Genomic DNA, 21,594 nt, shown 5'->3' with positions numbered 1-21,594 from the left:
TTAAAGTCCATTGTAATGCCGATCGCCTACCCTGATCCGTGGGCCGTATCAAGATAATATCCTCCTTACTCCATTGCTACTAAACACACAATCCCGTGTACCGATACAGCATTTATGACTTTCTGTCATCGGCGTCAAAATTCATCTGTGTAACCGCCCGGTTGGTTGCAGACAAGATTACACTTTCAATGGATTGTACAAGCGCTATTTTTCTTTGTGCTCGCATCGGGAGATAGGACGTTTTAATAATAGATCCGTGGCGCTATCGGGATCACCTTAATGATTCCTCGATGTCGGATAGCCATTGTGTTGGATGTAAATTTGTAGCCGTCGGCGCGGGTAATGATGTGAGAACAAACTAAGATGCCGATAGCTGCGATCGAGATCGCTCCGTGTGTTCTGCTCTTTATATTTTGAGCTTTTTTTACGTGATGTACGAATTGATTTTGACTTTACAGAATATGTTTGGTATTTTTACATGTATACTCGTTGGTTATACATTGGTGGAAATGTTTGGTATTCCTCGGTACTCTAATTATTGTAAAACCCGATAAAGTTTGATTTATACTGAAGGCTCTTTAAAAAAATTGTCTCAATTTTATGAGAAGGTTCACAAACTAAATGCATTAATACGCACGTGGCATGCATTGTTTCCCGCCAAATCAACTGTCAAATTGACAATCAATAGAATAAATTTAGCAAAGTGCAGACAAAATTAGCATACATTTGGCATACATTAAAATATTTATCGCGCTAATAGCGCTTAGCTATTTCCTTATCTCCACGATCGCCATTTGCTTTCTTGTAATGGAAAAAATATGTTCATTCAGGTCAAAGACAATAAAACTAAACAGTATAATATTATTCTTGCATTATGCGACTACTCATTTTAATGTATTAATTGCATTATAATTATATGAAATCGACGAACGACGCAAAACATTGTTAAAAAAAATGTGTGCGTGTACTAGTGTACACACGTAAGAAGTGAAACTTCTATATGACCTTATTTTTCAAAAAATAATTTGCTATATGCAACTTTACAGAAATACGTCGAATCACGCGTGGCGCGTAACGGAAAAATGTCACGCGTAACGAAAAAATGTTACACTAAATTTTTTTCCAATCGCGAAGAAGTTTCACTTCAATAAATTAGGAAAAGAGGAAATCTATACAATATTTTTTGAAGTGAAACTTCTTTATCGGGGTTGGACAAAAATTTAGTGTAGGTAACATTTTTGCGTTACGCTGTAGGCGTGACATTTTTGCGTTACGCCGTAGGCGTGACATTTTTGCGTTACGCCGTAGGCGTGACATTTTTGCGTTACGCGCCAACTTTTTCTTATCCCTAAGTTTCACTTCTTACGTGTGTACTCTAGTACACGCACACATTTTTTTATTTATATTCAAAATATAACATACGTAATATTATCATATCTAATATAGCTTCTATACACATTATTTGGCTATCGTGTAACAGCAAAACCTTTACGTTTTATTAAATGACATCAACAAAGCGTTTCAAAATGGCCGCCGCTAAACACCATCATTAACGTTATCGCACTATTTTGTCGAATAGACAAAATTTCAGTCTTTCAGCAATATAATGAGCGTCATGTAAAGGATATTTTGAGGGTACGCGGTAAATAAATGTAGAACAAAGGGGATGAAAAACGACACAAGCAATTTTGGCGGGAACGCATTTTATGAACATGAGTAGTGATGTGCGTAATCAATTTTAGTTTTATTCAAATACAAATGACTTTTATTTACATATAGTAAATTATAAATTTGGTAAATGGAATTCATTATTTTAAGCCCGCCAAGAGGCACGTCTCTACACTGAACACAACACGTCCAAATGTATTCGAAGCTCGAGTCCATCTTATGAATTCCACAATTGATTGTCACTCGAACATTAAATAGGAATTCACAATTAAGACTCTTAACTCTTAACTGCGACAGCGTGGCATCAGGCATGACATCATTATCGCGTGGAATCGATTCTTTTTTTATATCGAGTATAATCGAAATCGAGCGTGGCGCCGCCGGCCGATCAGTTTTATCGTTCTATTATCGAAGACTAATGCACTGAGCGAGATAACGCGGACATAAGAGCGGGGGCAGATAAAGTCAGTGTGGCCATGTTAAAAATAGTTTACACGCATACTTGTCTATGGTAGGGTTGCAATCTTTAATATTTATGAGATGCTGAATAATTTTGTTTGTCGATTAGCTGGTCATTAAAATAGAAATAAATAATACCCCCAGATATGGATACCGGTAAATGGATCTCTTATCGAATTGATTTATCATATTTGCATTATCCATCTGAAAAAAAAAACATAAGTTCGATAAGTTAATAGTATGTTATCGCAATTTTGATGTAGTCTTGTCGTTATTTAAATCAATTTGCTAATTATGTAAACATCTTAATTATAAATTATAACTAGTTGTAGGTAAGTATCGATAGGTTTGTAATGTCGATAGATGTTGGCGGAGTAACCCTAGTAATATATTTAAAAATGGAATTCCACCCACAAATTCTTTAACTTATCGACAGCCGAGAGGAATACGTCTTCCTTACTTAAATAGTCATTACGAACTCTTTCCTTTGGCGTTTATCGAGCGCGGCCGGCGTCGAAGAGATGGCAATAATAAAAATTATCTATACAAATGGGCTCGGATTACTCGACGACATAAATTCGGCTCTCGCCCAATGAGCGCTGGCTGGCGGAAGATAAAGGGTCAACGGATTTTAGAGCATCGTTTTTGCTAGTTTCCCCGATTGGTTCCACGTCAGTCAATTAGTGCTCTTATCGATTAGGCGAAGATCATAGACGGACTTTTATGACTCGAAATGGACTCTGATAATACGGTAGGATTAAATTATTTGTTTACGTGTTTCTTTTTATGACTATTGATTAATTAGCTTTAAAGATACTTAAGTTAAACCATCATTTTATAGTCTATATAATGTATTTACATGTACTTTAAAATTTTAATGTGAACAAATTAATAAACAAAAAAAATACTTAATTTCAATTGGTAATGACGACATGAAAAGATAATAACAACATTAAGAAACATATCGGAAAAATGCTCCGTAATCTCTTTCAAATGTTAAAGACCGTGTCAGGGAATAGAGAAATATTTTAAAGTCCAATCCGTTTAAAAAACGTAAAAAAAAACCGGCAACCGGCGAGGCTCGTATCGGGCGCTTACCGAGACACCGCAGCAGAGTTATTCGACAAAAATGCTAATTTTCAAATCTCGAACTCTCGCCCGCCCGCCACAATCGGAACGACTTGAATTTTTTTACGATTCGATGTTTATCCGCCGGTCGCGGCGCAACACTAATTTCTCATTCAATCTCTTCCTTTTGGCATTATTTGTACTAAATTTGCCGCCAATTTTGTAAGGACGGACTTATAGAAATGCAGTAAGTGATTTTTTTTCCGTAAAATAAGTTATAAACGCTAATAAATTGCTATTTACATTCCTAAAATTGGCAGAAAATCATCGAATTTTGATAGACGTAGTTATTAGTTACAGGTAAATAAAGTTCGCATGCGCATTGATTTTGAAAAAATCACTAAACAAAACTTAAAACATTTGATTATTAAGATTAAAATGGCAATAACGTACCTTTCAAGATTAAATTTACAATATTCTAAACAACAATAAGCATTTAATTGACTCGCTATCTCGTCGACATTTCCCTGCATCTATTCAATTCGATTAAAATTAACTTTATAAATAATCGATTAGAATCGCGTCCAATCGCCATCGATTTTCTTTAATTATACAAATTATCGAAGGGACAGCTATCACCGCCATCTCCTGGCAACGCTGCAATTTCCCGCGATAACGTCCAGCTGATGATTAAAATCGAATTAATTAAAAATAAATACCTACCTGGCGACCGCAAAAACATAACTACATCGTTCAAGAATGCGTGTATATTTTTTGTGAATAACTTATATTAAATGCGTGTGGAAGTGACAGCTAATAGGAGTCAATAAAAAGTGTAAACTACATAATGTAATTGTTATAAATAATGTATTGTGTCAAGCTTTTCCGTCACCGGACAGTAAGATCTTTAGATACACTTATTAATGTTTAATAGCGTAAATATAATATAATTAATATGCCACCAAAATAAAAATAAAAATAAAACATTTACTCGTCCTTTAGTGCCTGAATATTCGTTACTTACAAACCATAAGGAATTACATTTATTGCCTTTTAACGTTGCACTTCCAAAACGGTTCTAAATTCAAAATTACGGTGCAAAGACAAAGCAAACGACTATTCTTTTTTACATAATAAATACTGGCCATTACAAGCGGTTTATTGCCAGCCATTCCCATTTTGTATTGAAGAAAAAATCGAGCGCATTAGATCGAAGCTCGATCCATCACTAGCTTGTTAACACGATCACAAGTGGACTTTTTTTCACTAGTGTTGTTCTGTCTATCGATGTCAGTAGTAATTGGTATGGGAGTAGCCGTCGGACGCGATGTTTGAAGGCGAACAGAGTTAATTATTTTCGTCGAAAGATACTATCGTATCGAGATAGTGTTGTAACAAATAGATTGTATTGACGCGATAGTGGCGTTCTAATATCGATGTAAGCTTGTTGCTTGTCCGTTTATGTGTTGTAAGTATGTGTGTATTTAATTAAAACTGTTTTGTTTCTTTATTGATTTAAATTGCGTTTGTAGAATATAGAACGTGGCTTGGTGATATTACATTTTGTTAAAAACATATAGACCCTGTAAGATAAATACTATACAGTACATTAAATTAATTTTACGTGACAAACTGTTTAAAATTCCAACTCCACAGAGTATAATATTTCCACAAATGCATAATCCACCTCAATTATTTTTTATTTTTAATCATTAAGCGTTATCGTTTTATTAATTACATGGTAACCCACATAGCCTAGTAAACCCTTTAACAAACGAGTGTATTATCAGCTTCAAGAATCTCTACGACCTCTATGATTGATGTAGAATGCAAGTTAATATTCATAAGGTGTTGCCACATGTAATTTGTAATGATGTGTGAATTTTTCGATGCGGCAACTCGTAATGCTTTGACAGTTGGGTAAGTAGATTGTTTATCTGTGGCAGCGAAATTAAAAACTTTAAAAGTTGGTTATCTAAAACATGTGTTCGGCCGTGATTAAAAATTTGTTGTTACAAAATATAACTAACAATTTTTATTGGACTTTATTTTCGTCACATGCATCATAATGATAAAAATAATGCCAATTTCTTAGTCATAAAGTTATTAAGAACTTGACTTATTTACTTCTGTATACTTGTTTCGCATATCCATAATTTAACCGTTTCGTACATCGATGTACAATTTCTTTAACTTCGTTGTAATTAAAAGAAAAAATTGTTCTACACATGTGCGATCGTATCGAGATTGGGATTTAAATAAAATAATACCTAGTTTTACTTTACGTGACCTACATGATAATAAAACATTTTTCTAGAAATAACAAAAGCTTTACCTACTTACCTGTTTATAAATTGATATTATCTTCTCTTATATATAAAAATGAATCGCAAAATGTGTTGGTAAGCGCATAACTCGAGAATGGCTGAACCGATTTCGATAATTCTTTTTTTATTATATTTCTTGAAGTACGAGGATGGATCTTATGTAGAGAAAACGTAAACATGTACCACGGGCGAAGCCGGGGCGGACCGCTAGTTTTGTGATAAAACAAATGAACTAACGCACTTTAATAATTTTAGTACAAAATAAAATGCGTATTTTTTACCGTTCGTAAAGACGACATAGAATTAAATCATCGACTTAAAAAATGCGAAATTTCGTGGCTTTATTAGTTACGTTTATATTTTCAAAAAATATATCTACTTAAGAACATTTGATTGAATAAAAGTATGTACTAAAATTTATTAGTACTGACCTTTCAGACGCTCTTGTTAAATTTGAAACCACCGTATTCTGTCATCTGTGCCACCGCGCCGTTTACAAAAGCTCATATAACAGAGCTTTTTTAAACCTGCTAAATTTTTTAAATTACACAATTAAATAACTATACAAAAACATCCTAATCTATATTATATCATTGAACTACTATTAAAATTATCACTTGCAATAATTTGAACATTAAAACAAGCATTGTACAATAAGATATTATCACGGCTGTTTCACGTACCTAATCATAAAATCAGCGTCAGGCGGAATAAATAATGACGTATGCATTTCCCAGTCGCCTATCGGAGATCTTTTGCGGAACACTATCGGTATCGGGTTTCCAGAAAATTCGAAGCGAATCACGCGTGGAATACAATAATGTGTGACGTCACGTTTTGAGCGGGAACTTTTTCGTATGGGTCATAGTTTGGACGACAGTATTACAATATTTCGGACTATAGTTTTATATTACGTGTGGTTCGGTATTCGGACTATCTGTCTCGTTTCTATTGGAGATTATGGTTGGAATATGGTTCTTTTGACGAAATGAACTGTGGTTCGAGCATTCGAGACTGGATGCATGGACCATGGTGTTGTTTTTATTGACTTAAAGAACTTACTTTTAATTTTTTTCAGAAGTTGTCACTAGTCTGTAATGCATTCTCATTATTTCTCATAAATATGCAAATCTTTTTCATCCGTTTTATTTAATATTAATAGAGAGTTTAGGTAACTTTTTATGCTGTTCCTAGATGGTAATCTACTACGTCCCAGTGATATGCCTGCTATTTCACTTTTGACTCAACATATCATACAATCGATATTTTAATATTCAATCTAAACGATCATATAATTAAATCGAGATCGATACGATTGGGCGCGGGGTACCGTCACGTTTCGCGTCACGACGCCCACTTTTGACGCCTCCAGCGCGAACGCAACTTTATCGTTTATCGATATCGACTATTGATGGTGCAATCGTTTAAGTAGAATGTGCATGCTTCTTAATCGATAGTCCCAGACTAAAGTGTGTGTGTAATTACTGCCATATGAAACTCTCCTGAAAGACTCATGGAATCAAACTCGGCGTCTTCATTCGTCGTTAGTATCTTCAAATAAAGATTCTTCTGATTTAGAATAGTCATACTATGGACATCCTTGTAATATACTCACTATAGTCCCATATTTCAACCCAATAACTGCCCTGAACATTAAACTTTTAAAACTGCCATTTCATTTAAACCCAGATCAGGTCGGAATCGACGTCGCAATTATAATATTAATTCACGATTGACGTGGTGTTATGAGGTCGCATGTGAGGGGCTGGAATCGCGTTTTGCATAGATTTAAAAAAGCGATTGTTATGTAAATATCGAGAGTGCAATGCCGTGTTTTGTTTCTGAGTTGTGGGGAAAGACGCTAATCAATAGACTCGAAATGTTATGGTGATGCCTTGTGTAGTTTGAATTTGAACCCATGTAGAGATGCTAGGCTCACATTACAGTTTAAGGTAGGTAAGTAAGAAGTAATATCTCGGAAAAATACAAGCGCGGATCCAGGGGGGGGGTCATGGGGTCATGACCCCCCCCTGGGCTAGGTCCACGACCTAAGTGGACCACTAATTTAATATTATCTTTTTTAAATTTACAACTTAATACTGTTCTACATGATGTTTTTATTGACTTTTGAGACATAAAAGTAATATAAAACAATTAGGTAAATCAATTACAAACGGAAGAGAATATAACAAAAATTAGAGGAAAAGTTAATTAGGGTCGACCTGTGGTCGTGATTCAAGGGCAAAAATCAGGTTTATCGATTTTTGAAAAAACCTATAACTGCGGAATAAAGTTATAGTAGGTTATTAATTTTTTTACTACAACTTTTGCACACTTTTCACACAAAACCTCAAATATCGAAATACCCCAGTTCGTGGATAAGACATAAAACAATAGAAAATTACGACAAAAAATCGGCCAAGTGTGAGTCGGACTCGCGCACCGAGGGCTCCGAGCAAACCTATTTTTTTAATAGGTTGTATCTTACAATTTTATTTAAAGGAATTTTTTCTTTATCTTGTGCTATAAGTCGTTGCTTTTATCCAAATTTCAAGACTGTGTTCACGTGAAGTAGGTACCTTGTAGGTTTTGATTCCCTTGCAAGTAGTTGCGAGTTACAGAATATGAGGCTCTATTTGCGTTTTCTTCAGATTGCGTTGACATAGAATTTGAATTAAATAACAGATTTAAGTTATTATAGACCTGAGTTCTGATGTGAATATCAATTTAATACATGTAGACGTTCATGAGTAAAGGGATTGTAAGTTTAAAATTATTTAAAAAAATGTATTTTTATTTTATTTAATTAAATAATTAGGGTTTTTGCAGTTATTCCTACATCTGTGCTATAAGACGATACTTTTTAACTCAATTTCAAGACTTTGTGTTTACGGGACAGGGTGCTCCCTGCAGGTATTGATTCCTTTGCTAATGTCGAAATCCTACGACGGTCTACAGTCCCTTGATGCTGTGAAAAATTCAAACGTATAAGCCAATGCAATCAAAAGATGCAGCTGTAAATGCTGAAATTTTTCGCAAAATTCGACACTCCCTAGGAAATCAAAGCCTACAGGGTAGTTTCCGAGTACACAGAGTCATGAAATGTAGTACAATGTAACATCTTATAACGCAGACTAGCTAGCCCGCGGCTTCGCCCGCTTTATCTAAACCCTTATAAATTATATACTATTCCTCTTGAATCACTCTATCTTTAAAAAAACCGCATAAAAATTCGTTGCGTAGTTTTAAAGATTTAATCATACAAAGGGACATAGGCACAGAGAAAACGACTTTGTTTACTAATTGTGAAAAACATGAATTTTTACTTAGATTATTATAAAAAAAATATTAAAAAAAAATTTAAACTTACAACCCTGTTACTCATGAACGCTTACATGTATTAAATTGATATTCATGCCAAAAACTCAAGTCTATGATACCTTTAAGCTATAATAAAATCAAACTTCTATGTCAACGAATCAGAAGATACAGCCGAATGCCGAAAAATTTCGACATTCGCAAGGGTATCAAAACTCAAAACCTACAGGGTACTTTCCGTAAACTCAGAATCTTGAAATTCGGTACGAAGTAACATCTTATAGTACAGATACAGGAATAATTGCAAAAAATATATATTTTTAAAGTAAATATATCTTGAACAATTTTCAAGTTTGTCTGCCTGTCAAGACCCTTTTTCTCAGGAACGCGTGGAGGTATCAATCTGAAATTTATACCGAATAATCAAATCTACGGTTCCTTAAAGCTGTGAAAAAATCAAACTTATAAGCCATTGCAATCAAAAGATGCAGCCGTTTATGCTGAAAATGAAAATTATCGCAAATTTCGACATTATCGGCAAGGGAATCAAAACCTATATTGTACTACTTCCCGTGAACACAGTCTTGAAATTTGGTTAAAAGCAATGTCAGCACAAATGGAGGAAAAATTGCTAAAACATACATTTCATGCTTATCAACATTCTCAAGTGTCGCCAGGAATCAAAACCTACAGGGTACTTCCCGTGAACACAGAATCTTGATATTAAAAATGTTTGTACGGAACTCTTGGTTCGCGAATCCGACTCGCACTTGACCGTTTTTTTTTTAATCTACGTATCAATTAAATTATCAAAATAGGTATAGCTTTTGTAAATTGACCACGACTATGTGACCCCCCCCTGGCACTAAAGCTAGATCCGCCCTTGGAAAAATACAAGCTACAAGTAAATTTTCCCTTCTGAAAATAAAAAATATATAGAGCTATTTTTATGGCTGGGGTTATATAAAAATCTATATATTTATAAACTATACACACAATATTTGACTTAAAACTTCAAAAAGCACATAAAGTCAAAGCGAAAGCTATAAACTTATAAAGACAAAGCTTCCGGTGCTTTTACAATCGATGTAACTAGATTTAAATACACTTCCTTTAACATATTTACACACACGCACACAAAACAAATCACACATACTTGTACACATAATTTGATGTACTTGTGTGCACTATCACGACATCAAGATTTATACAGGACGCAAGGAAGCCTTATCTAGCTGCGAGCGACGTTTTTGCACTCAGCGCGATTCCTTGCTGTGACACTTTTTTTGCTTGTAAAATGTAGGTTATGTGAATTACTGAGTTGTGAATTATGTGGATTAATAACTTAACTAATATAATATGTATAACTATACAACAAATATTATAAATGCGAAAGTTTGTGAGGATGTGTATGTATATGTGTGTGTTTGTTACTCTTTCACGCAAATACTACTGAACAGATTGCAATGAAATTTAGCACATATATAGAGGGTAACTTGGATTAACACATAGGATAGGTTTTATCCCGGAAATCCCACGGGAACGGGAACTATGCGGGTTTTTCTTTGGAAACGCGGGTGAAGCCGCGAGCGGAATGCTAGTCGATTAATAAAGGCTGGTGGTTTAATATGAATAGGTTTAGAAAAAGGTAAAGTTTAATGTAGGTATGTTAGTTTAAAATATTTTTGACAATTGAATGAAGTAAATACCTACGTAAGCTTTATCGTTTCTTTTAATTGTTTCAAAGTAAAAAAATTATGTGGAACGCTTGCTGTAAAGTGTTTTAGACGTCGCGTCGGAATAAATGCAATGTAAATATTTAAGTTAGAAAAAATAGGTTAGGTAGTAATAAATAAAATTCAAATCAAAATGAAATTTTTTATTTCATATGAATCGGAAAGGCTTATCACATTATAATAAACCTACTGTTATCATACACGACATTAAAGAAAATAAAAATAACCATGTAGGAAACAAACAATCTTCACTTCCTTCTAGGAAGTAAAACATAATGAACACAGTTACTAAAAAAGCGTGAAATGAAATCCCATCACCTTTTCCCCAAGACTCAAGTACACGAATGCTTACACCTCGAATCGCAAGCAATCGTCAGGAGCAAGCTGTGTATCGGACCGATATGTAAATGTCGCTTCGTGACGCACGATGTCCTGTCGTTCAAGATCACCGCGCACAGATACAACACGTAACAGATAAAAAATTGTAAACAGGCTGGCGAGAAATTAAAAAAGCGAAAATTTTTAATAATTGTCAAAAGATAAGCGCGGGATACACCGATATCTCGGTTGCTGGCTGGTAATAATTACACAGTATCATAATGACACGAAAAATATTGTTATTTATTTTATGTACTTCACTGCTGATCCCATTATGAGGAATTAAATTAAACTCAAATATTAATAGATATTTGAACGTTTACAAATTGTTGTTTCATCCTTATAAATTCGAATTATTGTTCGAGATAATACCACAGCGTGACCAGAGCTATCCGCAGTCTGTTGACATTTAAAGCAACTGTCATCATTGGCGGGAAAACAACATTGAAAAGATAGAAGATGTAAAGTTCAACGATCTAGTCACAACGATTATTCATGTCAAATTGAACGAAACAAAACATTATCCTGTTCGGGTGTTTAATCATATGTATGAGCACATAAAATCACAGGTAGTGGTATCAGATATCGAATAAACTAGGTGATCGGTCACCCCCGTCACAGATCTATATCGAGTCGATTGTGACCGTCTCGATGCACGACTATTTTAATTGGAGCCTGATCTTCCATCTGATAAATGTAAGGACAAGATGGCGGCTTTGTTTTTTTCTTCTGTTGTGTAGGCACGTGTTCAGTTGTCGGCCTGGTTATAGAATTTTGAATGGCACTTTAATAGCGCTTGTGGCGTGTTTGAACATTCGATGTTTGAATGGTACCTAAATGCTCTCAACAATTATACAACTTTTGTATTTTTTCTTGCACCTTTCTGTTACCAGTGTTTATGGTCATGTTTTGGACAGTTTAACAAACAAGTAGGTTTATTGTTGTATTCTGTGCTTTGGTAAAATAATACAAACCGAGAATATTATCAAATAAGCTTTAAGGCTAAGGTATCGCGTCTAGTCTTTGCGCTCTAGTCAACGCAGCACCATGCGGGCACATGACGTTACTAACAAAATAATTATTTGCATTTCAGCCCTCATATAAAGGGCTTTTAGCCTCTATATTTGACATGTTTATAAGACAAAAGGGCACTGATGAATATCATTTAACGAATCGACATTCTGTCCGCGAGCGTTGCTTAAACGACACCGAGTCACGCCATCTATCTGATTGAACATTCAACCTCTCCGAACAATCGCAACTTATAACTTATTTAGCGAAAAACGGGAGCTCGAACGCAACTAACGAACGACGATAAACTCGCGTTCGCTATGACGCCGACATTAAACCGTCAGATAAAGCGAGCATTAGCCAGACCAATCAGGTGTCACCGCCGCATCGTAACGGCCAATCGAAACGAACTGCTCCTAGGATAGCGTGACCCGAATGCAATCCGATTCGAGTGGTATTCGTTACAGCGAGATGGCGGTCTGCGCGCGCGCCAATCGTTGCGTCCATCTCGCTGTCGTGCCCATATAATGATCTTCACAGGGGCAGGAGAATGAAGTTGAGCCTCTCATTAATTGGCGTTTTGAGTAGAGATCGTTGTGCGAAAGATAGGTTAATTCCTCGCTCAGTCGAGATCGTTGTCGCTCAAAAAGGAAGGTGAGCGAACGTTTTCTGGAAATCAGATCCAATTACAACAGGGTCCGTTAACTTTTTGTTCTGTTTTGCTACTGGTCGAGGGCAGACTCACGCGCGATGTTGATGGACGAGCTACGACGCGACCGGTTCATTGTTTGTTGACAGATCGACCTCTCGATTTCACCCGTTCACGGGCATCCTAGTAGAACATTACTTGCATTTCTTGAAAACTCTGCACCCCACCCACGCGGTGAAATTTACATACCGCGAGCACGTCTCAATTAGGAGCGCTAATGTATGCCTCGACCGAAGCCTGATCTGACTGACGTCGACTGATAGCGAGCGAAACGTGACGAGTGACGACTATCGCGAGAAAACCACTGCCAACTTAGCATCGCTCCGCTATTAACAACACTAATAGGAGGCGATATTGTAGATTTATTTTTATTTGAGTATACCATTCTGAATTCCATTAACGTATCTACATGTGTGATTAATAGAACGTTTATTCTTTCCAGGTGAGGACGAGGAATGGGGAAACGAGAACGAGGCGATGCCGGGAGAACCTCGCACGCCAAGTTCGGAAGGCGAGCGAGTCGCTTCCAGTGGAAGAGCGTCTCCAGCTTCAGAGGGATCAGCTTCCTCCCCGCCGCGACTGCGCCTTAATACAAGCCTAGCCACCGACCCAGCGCTCGCGCCCCAAGCCACGACACTTAAACATGAACCACCGTCTCCTTCCCCACCGCCACCACCGACGCAGCAAGCAAGGGACTACATAGCTTTGACGGCGGCAACATTTCCAGCTCTTTTCCCGGCAACGGCTGCCACACCCCCGGGATACACTTGCAAACCGTGTGGTATAAGATATTCATCATTGAGCACACTTCAAGCTCATCAGGAACATTACTGTTCTAAAAGAAGATCGAAAACAGATAACAATGATTCTTCTAATGAACAAGCCACTGAAGAATCTAATGATGCAAAGACGACTCGGCCGGTAGGCAAACAATATGCGTGTACATATTGTTCATACAGTGCTGACAAAAAAGTTAGTTTAAACCGACATATGAGGATGCACTCTTCGTCTCCTGTCAGTAGTGGCACGCCGGTGCCAACGCCTACCTCAAATGGCGAGGCGACAGAAGGCTCGCCAGCACAAGATAGATATTGCGCAGACTGTGACATACATTTTAGTTCTGTCAAAACATTCAGAGCACATAAAGCACATTACTGTAATACACGACAAGTTGTGAAACAAGCATTAGCGGCGGCCAGGGCGGGTTCTGTTACGTCCGGGTCTGCACCTCCTTCACCTGGAACAACTCCTCCAGCTCAAAACCAATATGCCCTTGCCCTTCCCACTAATCCAATTCTAATTGTTCCATATTCATTATTACGAAGCGCTAGCACCCTACCTGGGACTACGTTACCGGATCCAGATACACCTTGTTTTTTATTACCAAATGGTACATTTCAACCAATCAATAGAGCATTACCAAATCTCAATGCAGACGGGAAAGAAGCCGAAGTTCTTAAATCTGCAAACAGGCCTCGAGAGCCATCCAGGGATGCTGGTACTCCTTTAGATCTGAGTGTTCGACGCACACCCGAATCAGTAACTACTGATGAACATGAGAAAGAAAATAGATTACGTTCCGCTACACCGGAGCAAATTGTATGCGCTCCATCATTACCGGGTTCGCCTGCTACACCTTCTCCTTCAAGACGATCTTCATCACCTAGTGGAGAAAGCTCACCAAAGCGAAGACGGAGAAATTCAAGAGATCCTACACCGAAACCTCCAAGTGTTCCTTCACCACCCGAAGACAAGTTCCCTGCTGTGGTACCTCCGCCATTAATACCGCCAGCTTTGGCTTTGAGACTCGCCACAGAACTGCCTGTAACGGCTGCGTCGCCTCAAGTACTAGTCAAACAAGGAGTGTCAAAATGCAAAGAGTGCAATATCGTATTTTGCCAATATGAGAACTATCGTATACACAAAAGGCATTATTGTTCAGCAGGTGGTGGAGAAGATAGAGTGAGTCCCGCTCCACCGGAACCTGGTCCGCCACCACAATATCGACAGCTTATCTGCCTCGCTTGTGGTATCCACTTCAGCTCATTAGATAATCTGACGACACATCAGTCCTACTATTGCACTAAGAGAGAAACGAGGTCTCCTCGAAGTTTGCCCGAAGTGCCAAGACCAACGTCTGGAACTGAAGGAGGCTGGAAATGCCCGTGCTGTGAGGTTGTGTCACCCACTGCGGCTGCTGCTCAGAGGCATATGGAAGCCCATGCTGGAGTTAAGGCCTTTCGCTGCACAATATGCCGGTACAGAGGAAATACGCTTCGAGGAATGCGAACTCACATACGAATGCACTTCCGGGAAAAACCCGCTGATTTACAGGTTGGTATTCATTATTGTATGTTATTCATATATTTCAATAATTATTCATATTAAATTAACGTCTACCAAATGCCGATCTCATTAAAAAGAAATATCAGCCAGTAGATATTTCCAAAAATTCTCATATTTTTTTAAGCTTTTGCTTACCACATCCAAATATGTTGTATATCTAAACTGTTCGAACATAAACTTAATAACAAACTTTCATTCCAGGAGGAGAGCTTCATCTCATGCGTGCTCGAAGACGACAACCGGGAGACGACCTCACCAAGCCCAGCCGTGGGCGAGCGAGTGCACCGCTGCGGCAGCTGCGCCTACACCTCCACGTACCGCGGCAACGTGGTCCGACATGCGCGCCTCGTACACGCCACCGAAGACCCCGAGCCCGAAGAAACCTCCCCCATCCCCTCCGCTGACATCAAAAAGGAACCAGAACTCGACGAAGACACACCGAACTACTGCAAATCCTGCAACATTCCCTTCAAATACGTTAACACGTACAAGGCTCACAAACAGTTCTACTGCACCGCGGCTAACCAAGACGCAGCAGCCAACAACAACGTTCCCGCGCGTGTCAAAGACGCCCCCGTCGTTTGAATTGCCATATTTAAAAATAATATCATAGATAACAAATTCTAATACTTCCATTCACGTCTGTTATTAAAATCTTATAATGTATATTATTTGTGATAGATATAACGTTTTAAATATCCAATTTGACATTTATCAGTCTCTTGGTTTGAGTCGCTAATAATTAATATTATATTGGCGTGAAGAATAAATCTGCTTCGCTTATTTAACAATTATCATATCATAAATATGAAAATATTCTCTATTTATGGAATTAATGAATATTATGTGCAATAATATAAATAGGTATATCGATTTTGTGCATATCAAAATTGATAATTATTTCTTTGTGTAGACTGATGGGTGAAATAAAATCTCGGCTAGTGTACATTAAATTTTGTTCAGTAGTAATTGTTATAATATAAGTAGTTATTGTTAGGGAAATAACCTCTTCGTCTTATTATAGTATACGTTAATACCAAAATTGTAAATAATTGTAAAGATATTATCGCATTATAACTAAATTTTATTACCATTTGTTCTAAGATTGTTCTTTCTTTGTTGTTAATTTGTTTAATATTTACTCATAAGACTTAGGTAACTCTATACTTTGCCAAGCAATCAAATGCTCATTCCATGTTTCACCGACCAGTGTTCTTGCTATATCTTTCTGTAATGATATTGCTGATATAATAAATAAACCGAGTTACGTATTTTTGAAGTGAAACTTCTTTATCGGGGTTGGAAAAAAATTTAGTGTAACATTTATTCGTTACGCATGACATTTTTCCGTTACGCGCCATCTTTTTCTTATCCCTACCACGCGTGATTCGACGTAGTTCTGTAAAGTTGCATATAGTATATTATTTTTTGAAAATAAGGTCATAAAGAAGAAGTTTCACTTCTTACGTGTGTGTACACGCACACATTCTTTGTTTTTAAATAACACTGTTCTAAGAATTATGGCATATTTTACGCACATAACTAATTGCATAACAGCAAAGTAATAAATTATAAAACCTTATTGATACCGTAAACGCAATATCATACATTTCTCTACCGAATCTGAATAATGCTAAAAGCTCCTATTAATTAGTTATTGTGATACCTATCAGTAGCTATGGCTAAACGTTAAAATATTACGTATTTACAACCGACCGATATTCAAGTATTTGAGGGCAAAATCAATCATGTTACAAATTATTAATCTGTTAAGAGAGAGTACCATGTTTTGTCAATGCCAAAGCATTCGCTAGGTTAATCGTAATGCATTTATAGATATCTCACTAATTATAATTGTAGATTAAGTGAATACAAGACTTGTTCCATAAATTTTGTGTAATCATTTTGTGCTTGTCTTAAAGTGGGAATAAGTCTCAATCTCAAACATGGCAACATCAGGTTAACTGTCAAGTGTTGAATTTGACAGAATAGTGTTGTACAATACGAGTAAATGAAAATCTACATGAGGTATACCTAAAGTGAAGTCCCATATCCCCGTAGTGGGGTAAGGGGCAGATGCATTATACATACCTACATCTGTTTCACTGATCGATTTTTCTTTAGGGACAAGTAGGTGATCAGCCTTCTGTGTCCTACCAGACCGAGACATTTTTTTTTCTTCGTCTCCGCCGGGAATCGAACCCAGGACCCCTCGGTTCTACGCTCACGCGTCAACCACTGTACCAAGGAGGCGGTCAAGAGGTGAGGTATACCTACGTACTTCTAAATGCATCATGACACTTAAACCTCTTGTTATCGACAGCATCTGATGTGGCGTGCCATAATCTGTATGTAACTTAAATAATATCTCGAATATAATAGAAAAAAAATCCTACAATTTTCAATGTTCAAACATCAATCGTACTTCATTGTTCATTAAGTTCGTTAGTTTAAACGATATTCCTAGAAATTGCAATATGTAATTTTAACGTGAAAAGACCCATTGAATACTACCACTTTATAATTTGGGTCAATGCACTAAATACAGATTTTTTTAAACTAGTAGTTACTAGCAGACCTATTATTTTATGAATAAATTATAAAGAAGCTTTACGTAACTTTCAATAGATTTTTCCAGGAATACCGTTTAGACTTAAAAATATCATGAAATGTTATTGTTAATAATTACCTATAACGTAAAAGTGATGTAAACTTGCATTGATAGTGTAAAAATGCGCCAGACAATAAATTATTATTTATCTGATATTAAACTGTAGTTTTATTTAGTTGTAAACCCTTTAGAATTGATTAAGGTTCTGTCAGTTCTGAAGTAGAGACTCCAGGCGCCATATCGTAAAGGGCGCCAAAATGAATAACATAAAAGATCCAAATTCCTAGTCGTTTCATTGTATAATATCCGTTTTGTTGATGTAAATAGGTATTCATCTTGTTTGTAAAGAAAATAAATGATTTTGAAATCACTAAATGGTAAATATAACACACGGACAATAAACACAGATAATTTATCACTATACCTACTAGATATTAGCATTTTTTAAATGAAAATGACATGAATGCTCGTTCTGAGGAGATAGAACTTTCGACTCTACCACAAATAATAATCAACTATACGAGGCTCTGACTTTTACAGTAGGTACTCCAAAATTAATAATGCGCATGCAGATCTTCGCTAGGAGTCAATTCAGAGTCATATACAATCGAAAACAATTCAGGCGATACTAGGTGACGGTAGCCTGTCAGTCAAAAAATTCAAAAATCCGTCAGTCGTCTTTATAATATACGAGCGGGACGCCCCGGCTTCGCCCGTGGTACATGTTTACGTTTTCTCTACATAAGAACCATCCTCGTACTTCAAGGAATATAATAAAAAGAGAATTAACGAAATCGGTTCAGCCGTTCTCAAGTTTTGCGCTTACCAACACATTTTGGGATTCATTTTTATATTATAGGATTGGTGGTGATCGCACGTATTATCTCTGTATAGAATTATATAGAGCTGCTGTTACATACCCTTATTAGTTTTGTTTCAAAGTTAAATTTTCCGATAAAATGATTATTTACACAGGTAGCAGATAGCAGTGGGGAAAGTGAAAATTAATAAGAGCATAATGAATGTTCTGATCATTCTATAATTATTATCAGAAATAGAGATATTCCCTGATTATGTAAATCCTTTGGACTGAGATTTTAATGATTAGATTTCTACAGTTTAAATGTAAACCAGTATTTTAAAATCATTTTTTTAAATATAAACTTTGTCTTATTTTAACCTTCCATACATCCATCATTACGCCAACTTCAGTAAGACTGTATGTATGAGTTGTGTGTATATGTCGTGGTCATATCGTAGATTTGATCATTTCATGATATGAGTGGCCATTTCACGAAATGGTCGCATATCGTGAAATGGCCAATTTAGTTTGGCCACATCATGATGTGGTTTGGGCAGATCAATGATAAGAAATCGTTTCACGATATGGCCAATTAACGCACGGTTTTTTCATGAAATGATCAAAATTATTTGATCATATCGTAAAATAGTTACATTAATCGTTGGTAGAGGCGCTGCAAGATCTGTGTTTATGTGATAAGATGGCGGCCGCTGACAAAAATTAAATTATTCGCAGTTAAAAACTTCATAATTCGTTTGATAACAATATTATGAAGAAAGTCATAGCAAAGAATTTACGACGAAGAGGTACGAGTACTATGGAAAATTTGGATATCTTATATGTATTTAAGAAAAAATGCGACTTAAATAAAATAATTTAAGAAACTACTACTATATTATTATAATTGTTTGTTTTTTAAAAAGCGATCCGCTTCTGGCACTCGCCGGCCGCTGCCGCGGCACGCTCGCTTTGCTCGCTCGGCTCGTGCGTTGTTTATCAAAGTCTAACCTAACCTAACCTAACTGTTTTCTATTGCAAAAACTATTCGCTTCTGGCATTCGCCGGCCGCTGCCGCGGCACTAACTTAAATGACATTAAACAAGTTTTTAGAATATAGTTATCCTGAAATTTTTTAATATTTTATGGACTCTTCATATTTTATACGATCTGGCCAAATCTGGATGACCAAATCGTGAAACGTTGACGATTTAACGATCTGATCAAACTATGTTGGCCATTTCACGATATGCGACCATTTCGTGAAATGGCCACTCATATCATGAAATGATCAAATCTACGATATGACCACGACATATATAATCTCGCTAAGTCCAACAGGAGCGGAGCACTGCGGGTAAAACCACAGAGCAAGTAATATAGGGTAAAACCGCGGAACACAGCTCTAAGTAAACCAGAATCTGATGGCAATTAGGGAAATCAAAATTTTCAATGTGCAACCCTAGGGAAAATGGACTAAACGATCTTGATGGTACTGCTTATTTTTTATTTTGTCCTCGATATCATTAGTCACATTACATAAGTGGACAATGCTGTACTTAATAATGAGATATCCACTCAATATTATGTAGGTACATACTTGCACAGAATACTTTTATATATTATTACTAGTTGTCCGCCCCGGCTTCGCCCGTGGTATCGCCATATTTCGCAATAAAAGGTAGCCTATGTCCTTTCTTGGGTATCAAAATATCTCCATACCAAATTTCATGCAAATTGGTTCAGTAGTTTAGGCGTGATTGAGTAACAGACAGACAGACAGAGTTACTTTCGCATTTATAATATTAAGTAGGAATTTACACATAAGTACCTATATGTGTATATTCATTATCATTATGCCATATTGTGAAAATATAAATATAATGCAGATCTAAACTAGATTGCTTATAATTTTTTTTAATAAAATAAAAATAAAATAAAACTATGAGTATTTATTTTCGTAAGTATTATAGGTACCTACACACATTATAAAATTTACTTGGACAGCTTGAACTTGACGAATAGCCGTATTGGAAACTCCTGGAGTCCTGTAATAAGATTTCATAAAAATTATATTGTGATCAGGATTCTACTATCGCCATCTGGTGTCAATTGAGTCTGAAGTATCAAAGTATGCGTGTGCGAGGCTTTGAGGCCTTATCATTTCGTTATACATACTACAAAAAAGTCGAGCATAAAAGCGGCACGGCTATAAGTACCATCCTTATTTCGATAGATGTCGTGGTAATATAAAAAAAATGTAAAATGGCTGTAAAGACAGATCAATAGATGCCGTTAGCTTCACTTTACATCCCGCTATCGAAAATTTGTATTTTCATAATATCATATGTACTCGTCTTACTTGTACTGGACCTCAGCGCAGTCATGTCCAATGCGCTTCGAGAGTCCAGACTCGATGCTGCAACTACTCGTAGAAATCCCCAGCTCCCTGCCTACATACTAGCGATGTTAGAGGAGAAGAGGAAGCTGCGTAGACTATGGCAAAACCTGCGATGCCCGGCCATGAAGACGCGGCTGAACGCCCTGGCAGCCAAGATATCAGACGCACTGGAAACAGTAGCAGTCGAATCTTGGCACACCGCCATCGAGCGAGCCGGCGATGACTGGTCCGGCATGCACCGCCTTTGCCGCCAGCTCTCCAGGAAGCCCTCTCCGATTAGACCCCTCATGGCCGGTGACGGAACCCCACGTTACCGCGCCGAGGATCGAGCGGAGATTTTCGCAGACTTCCTGGAGAAGCAGTTTACGCCTAATCCGACTGCGAATGTGCAGCACGTAGAGACCATCAAGCGACATGTGATGGACTACTTAGAATTGCCGATACCGCCGACAGAAGATCCCGTCGTGTTCTCCCCTGGTCGAGTCCAAAGGATGATTCGCCGAACTAAACTGCGCAAAGCCCCCGGTCCCGACCGAGTCACCAACGAAGCGCTGCGTCACCTACCCCCGCGAGCCATCGCGACGCTGACGCGGCTCTTCAATGGAATCCTCCGTACCGGGCACTTTCCATCCCCGTGGAAGCTCGGCCGAGTCATCCTGATTCCCAAGCAAGGCAAGAACATCATGCTGCCTGAGAGCTATCGCCCCATCACTCTTCTGTCCTCGACCTCGAAAGTCTTCGAGAAACTACTGTTGCTGCACAT

General features: G+C 37.3%; 1 protein-coding gene across 3 annotated transcripts in view; it reads left to right on the top strand.

The window, feature by feature from the left end:
- Window positions 1–16,368, top strand: part of LOC123706460 (zinc finger protein ush) — a 171,151-nt gene extending 154,783 nt beyond the window's left edge. For all 3 annotated transcript variants that reach the window (XM_045655746.1, XM_045655745.1, XM_045655747.1), the window contains exons 2-3: window positions 13,117–15,008; window positions 15,222–16,368. In XM_045655746.1, the coding sequence (XP_045511702.1) occupies window positions 13,117–15,008; window positions 15,222–15,605 (2,276 nt within the window). In that variant the 3' untranslated portion in view covers window positions 15,606–16,368. The remainder of the gene's footprint in view (window positions 1–13,116; window positions 15,009–15,221) is intronic.
- The last annotated feature ends 5,226 nt before the right edge of the window (window positions 16,369–21,594 follow it).

The sequence above is a fragment of the Colias croceus genome, chromosome 3 (assembly GCF_905220415.1).
Source record: "Colias croceus chromosome 3, ilColCroc2.1".
Lineage (NCBI taxonomy): Eukaryota > Metazoa > Arthropoda > Insecta > Lepidoptera > Pieridae > Colias > Colias croceus.
This window is presented reverse-complemented; position numbering and strand designations above follow the sequence as displayed.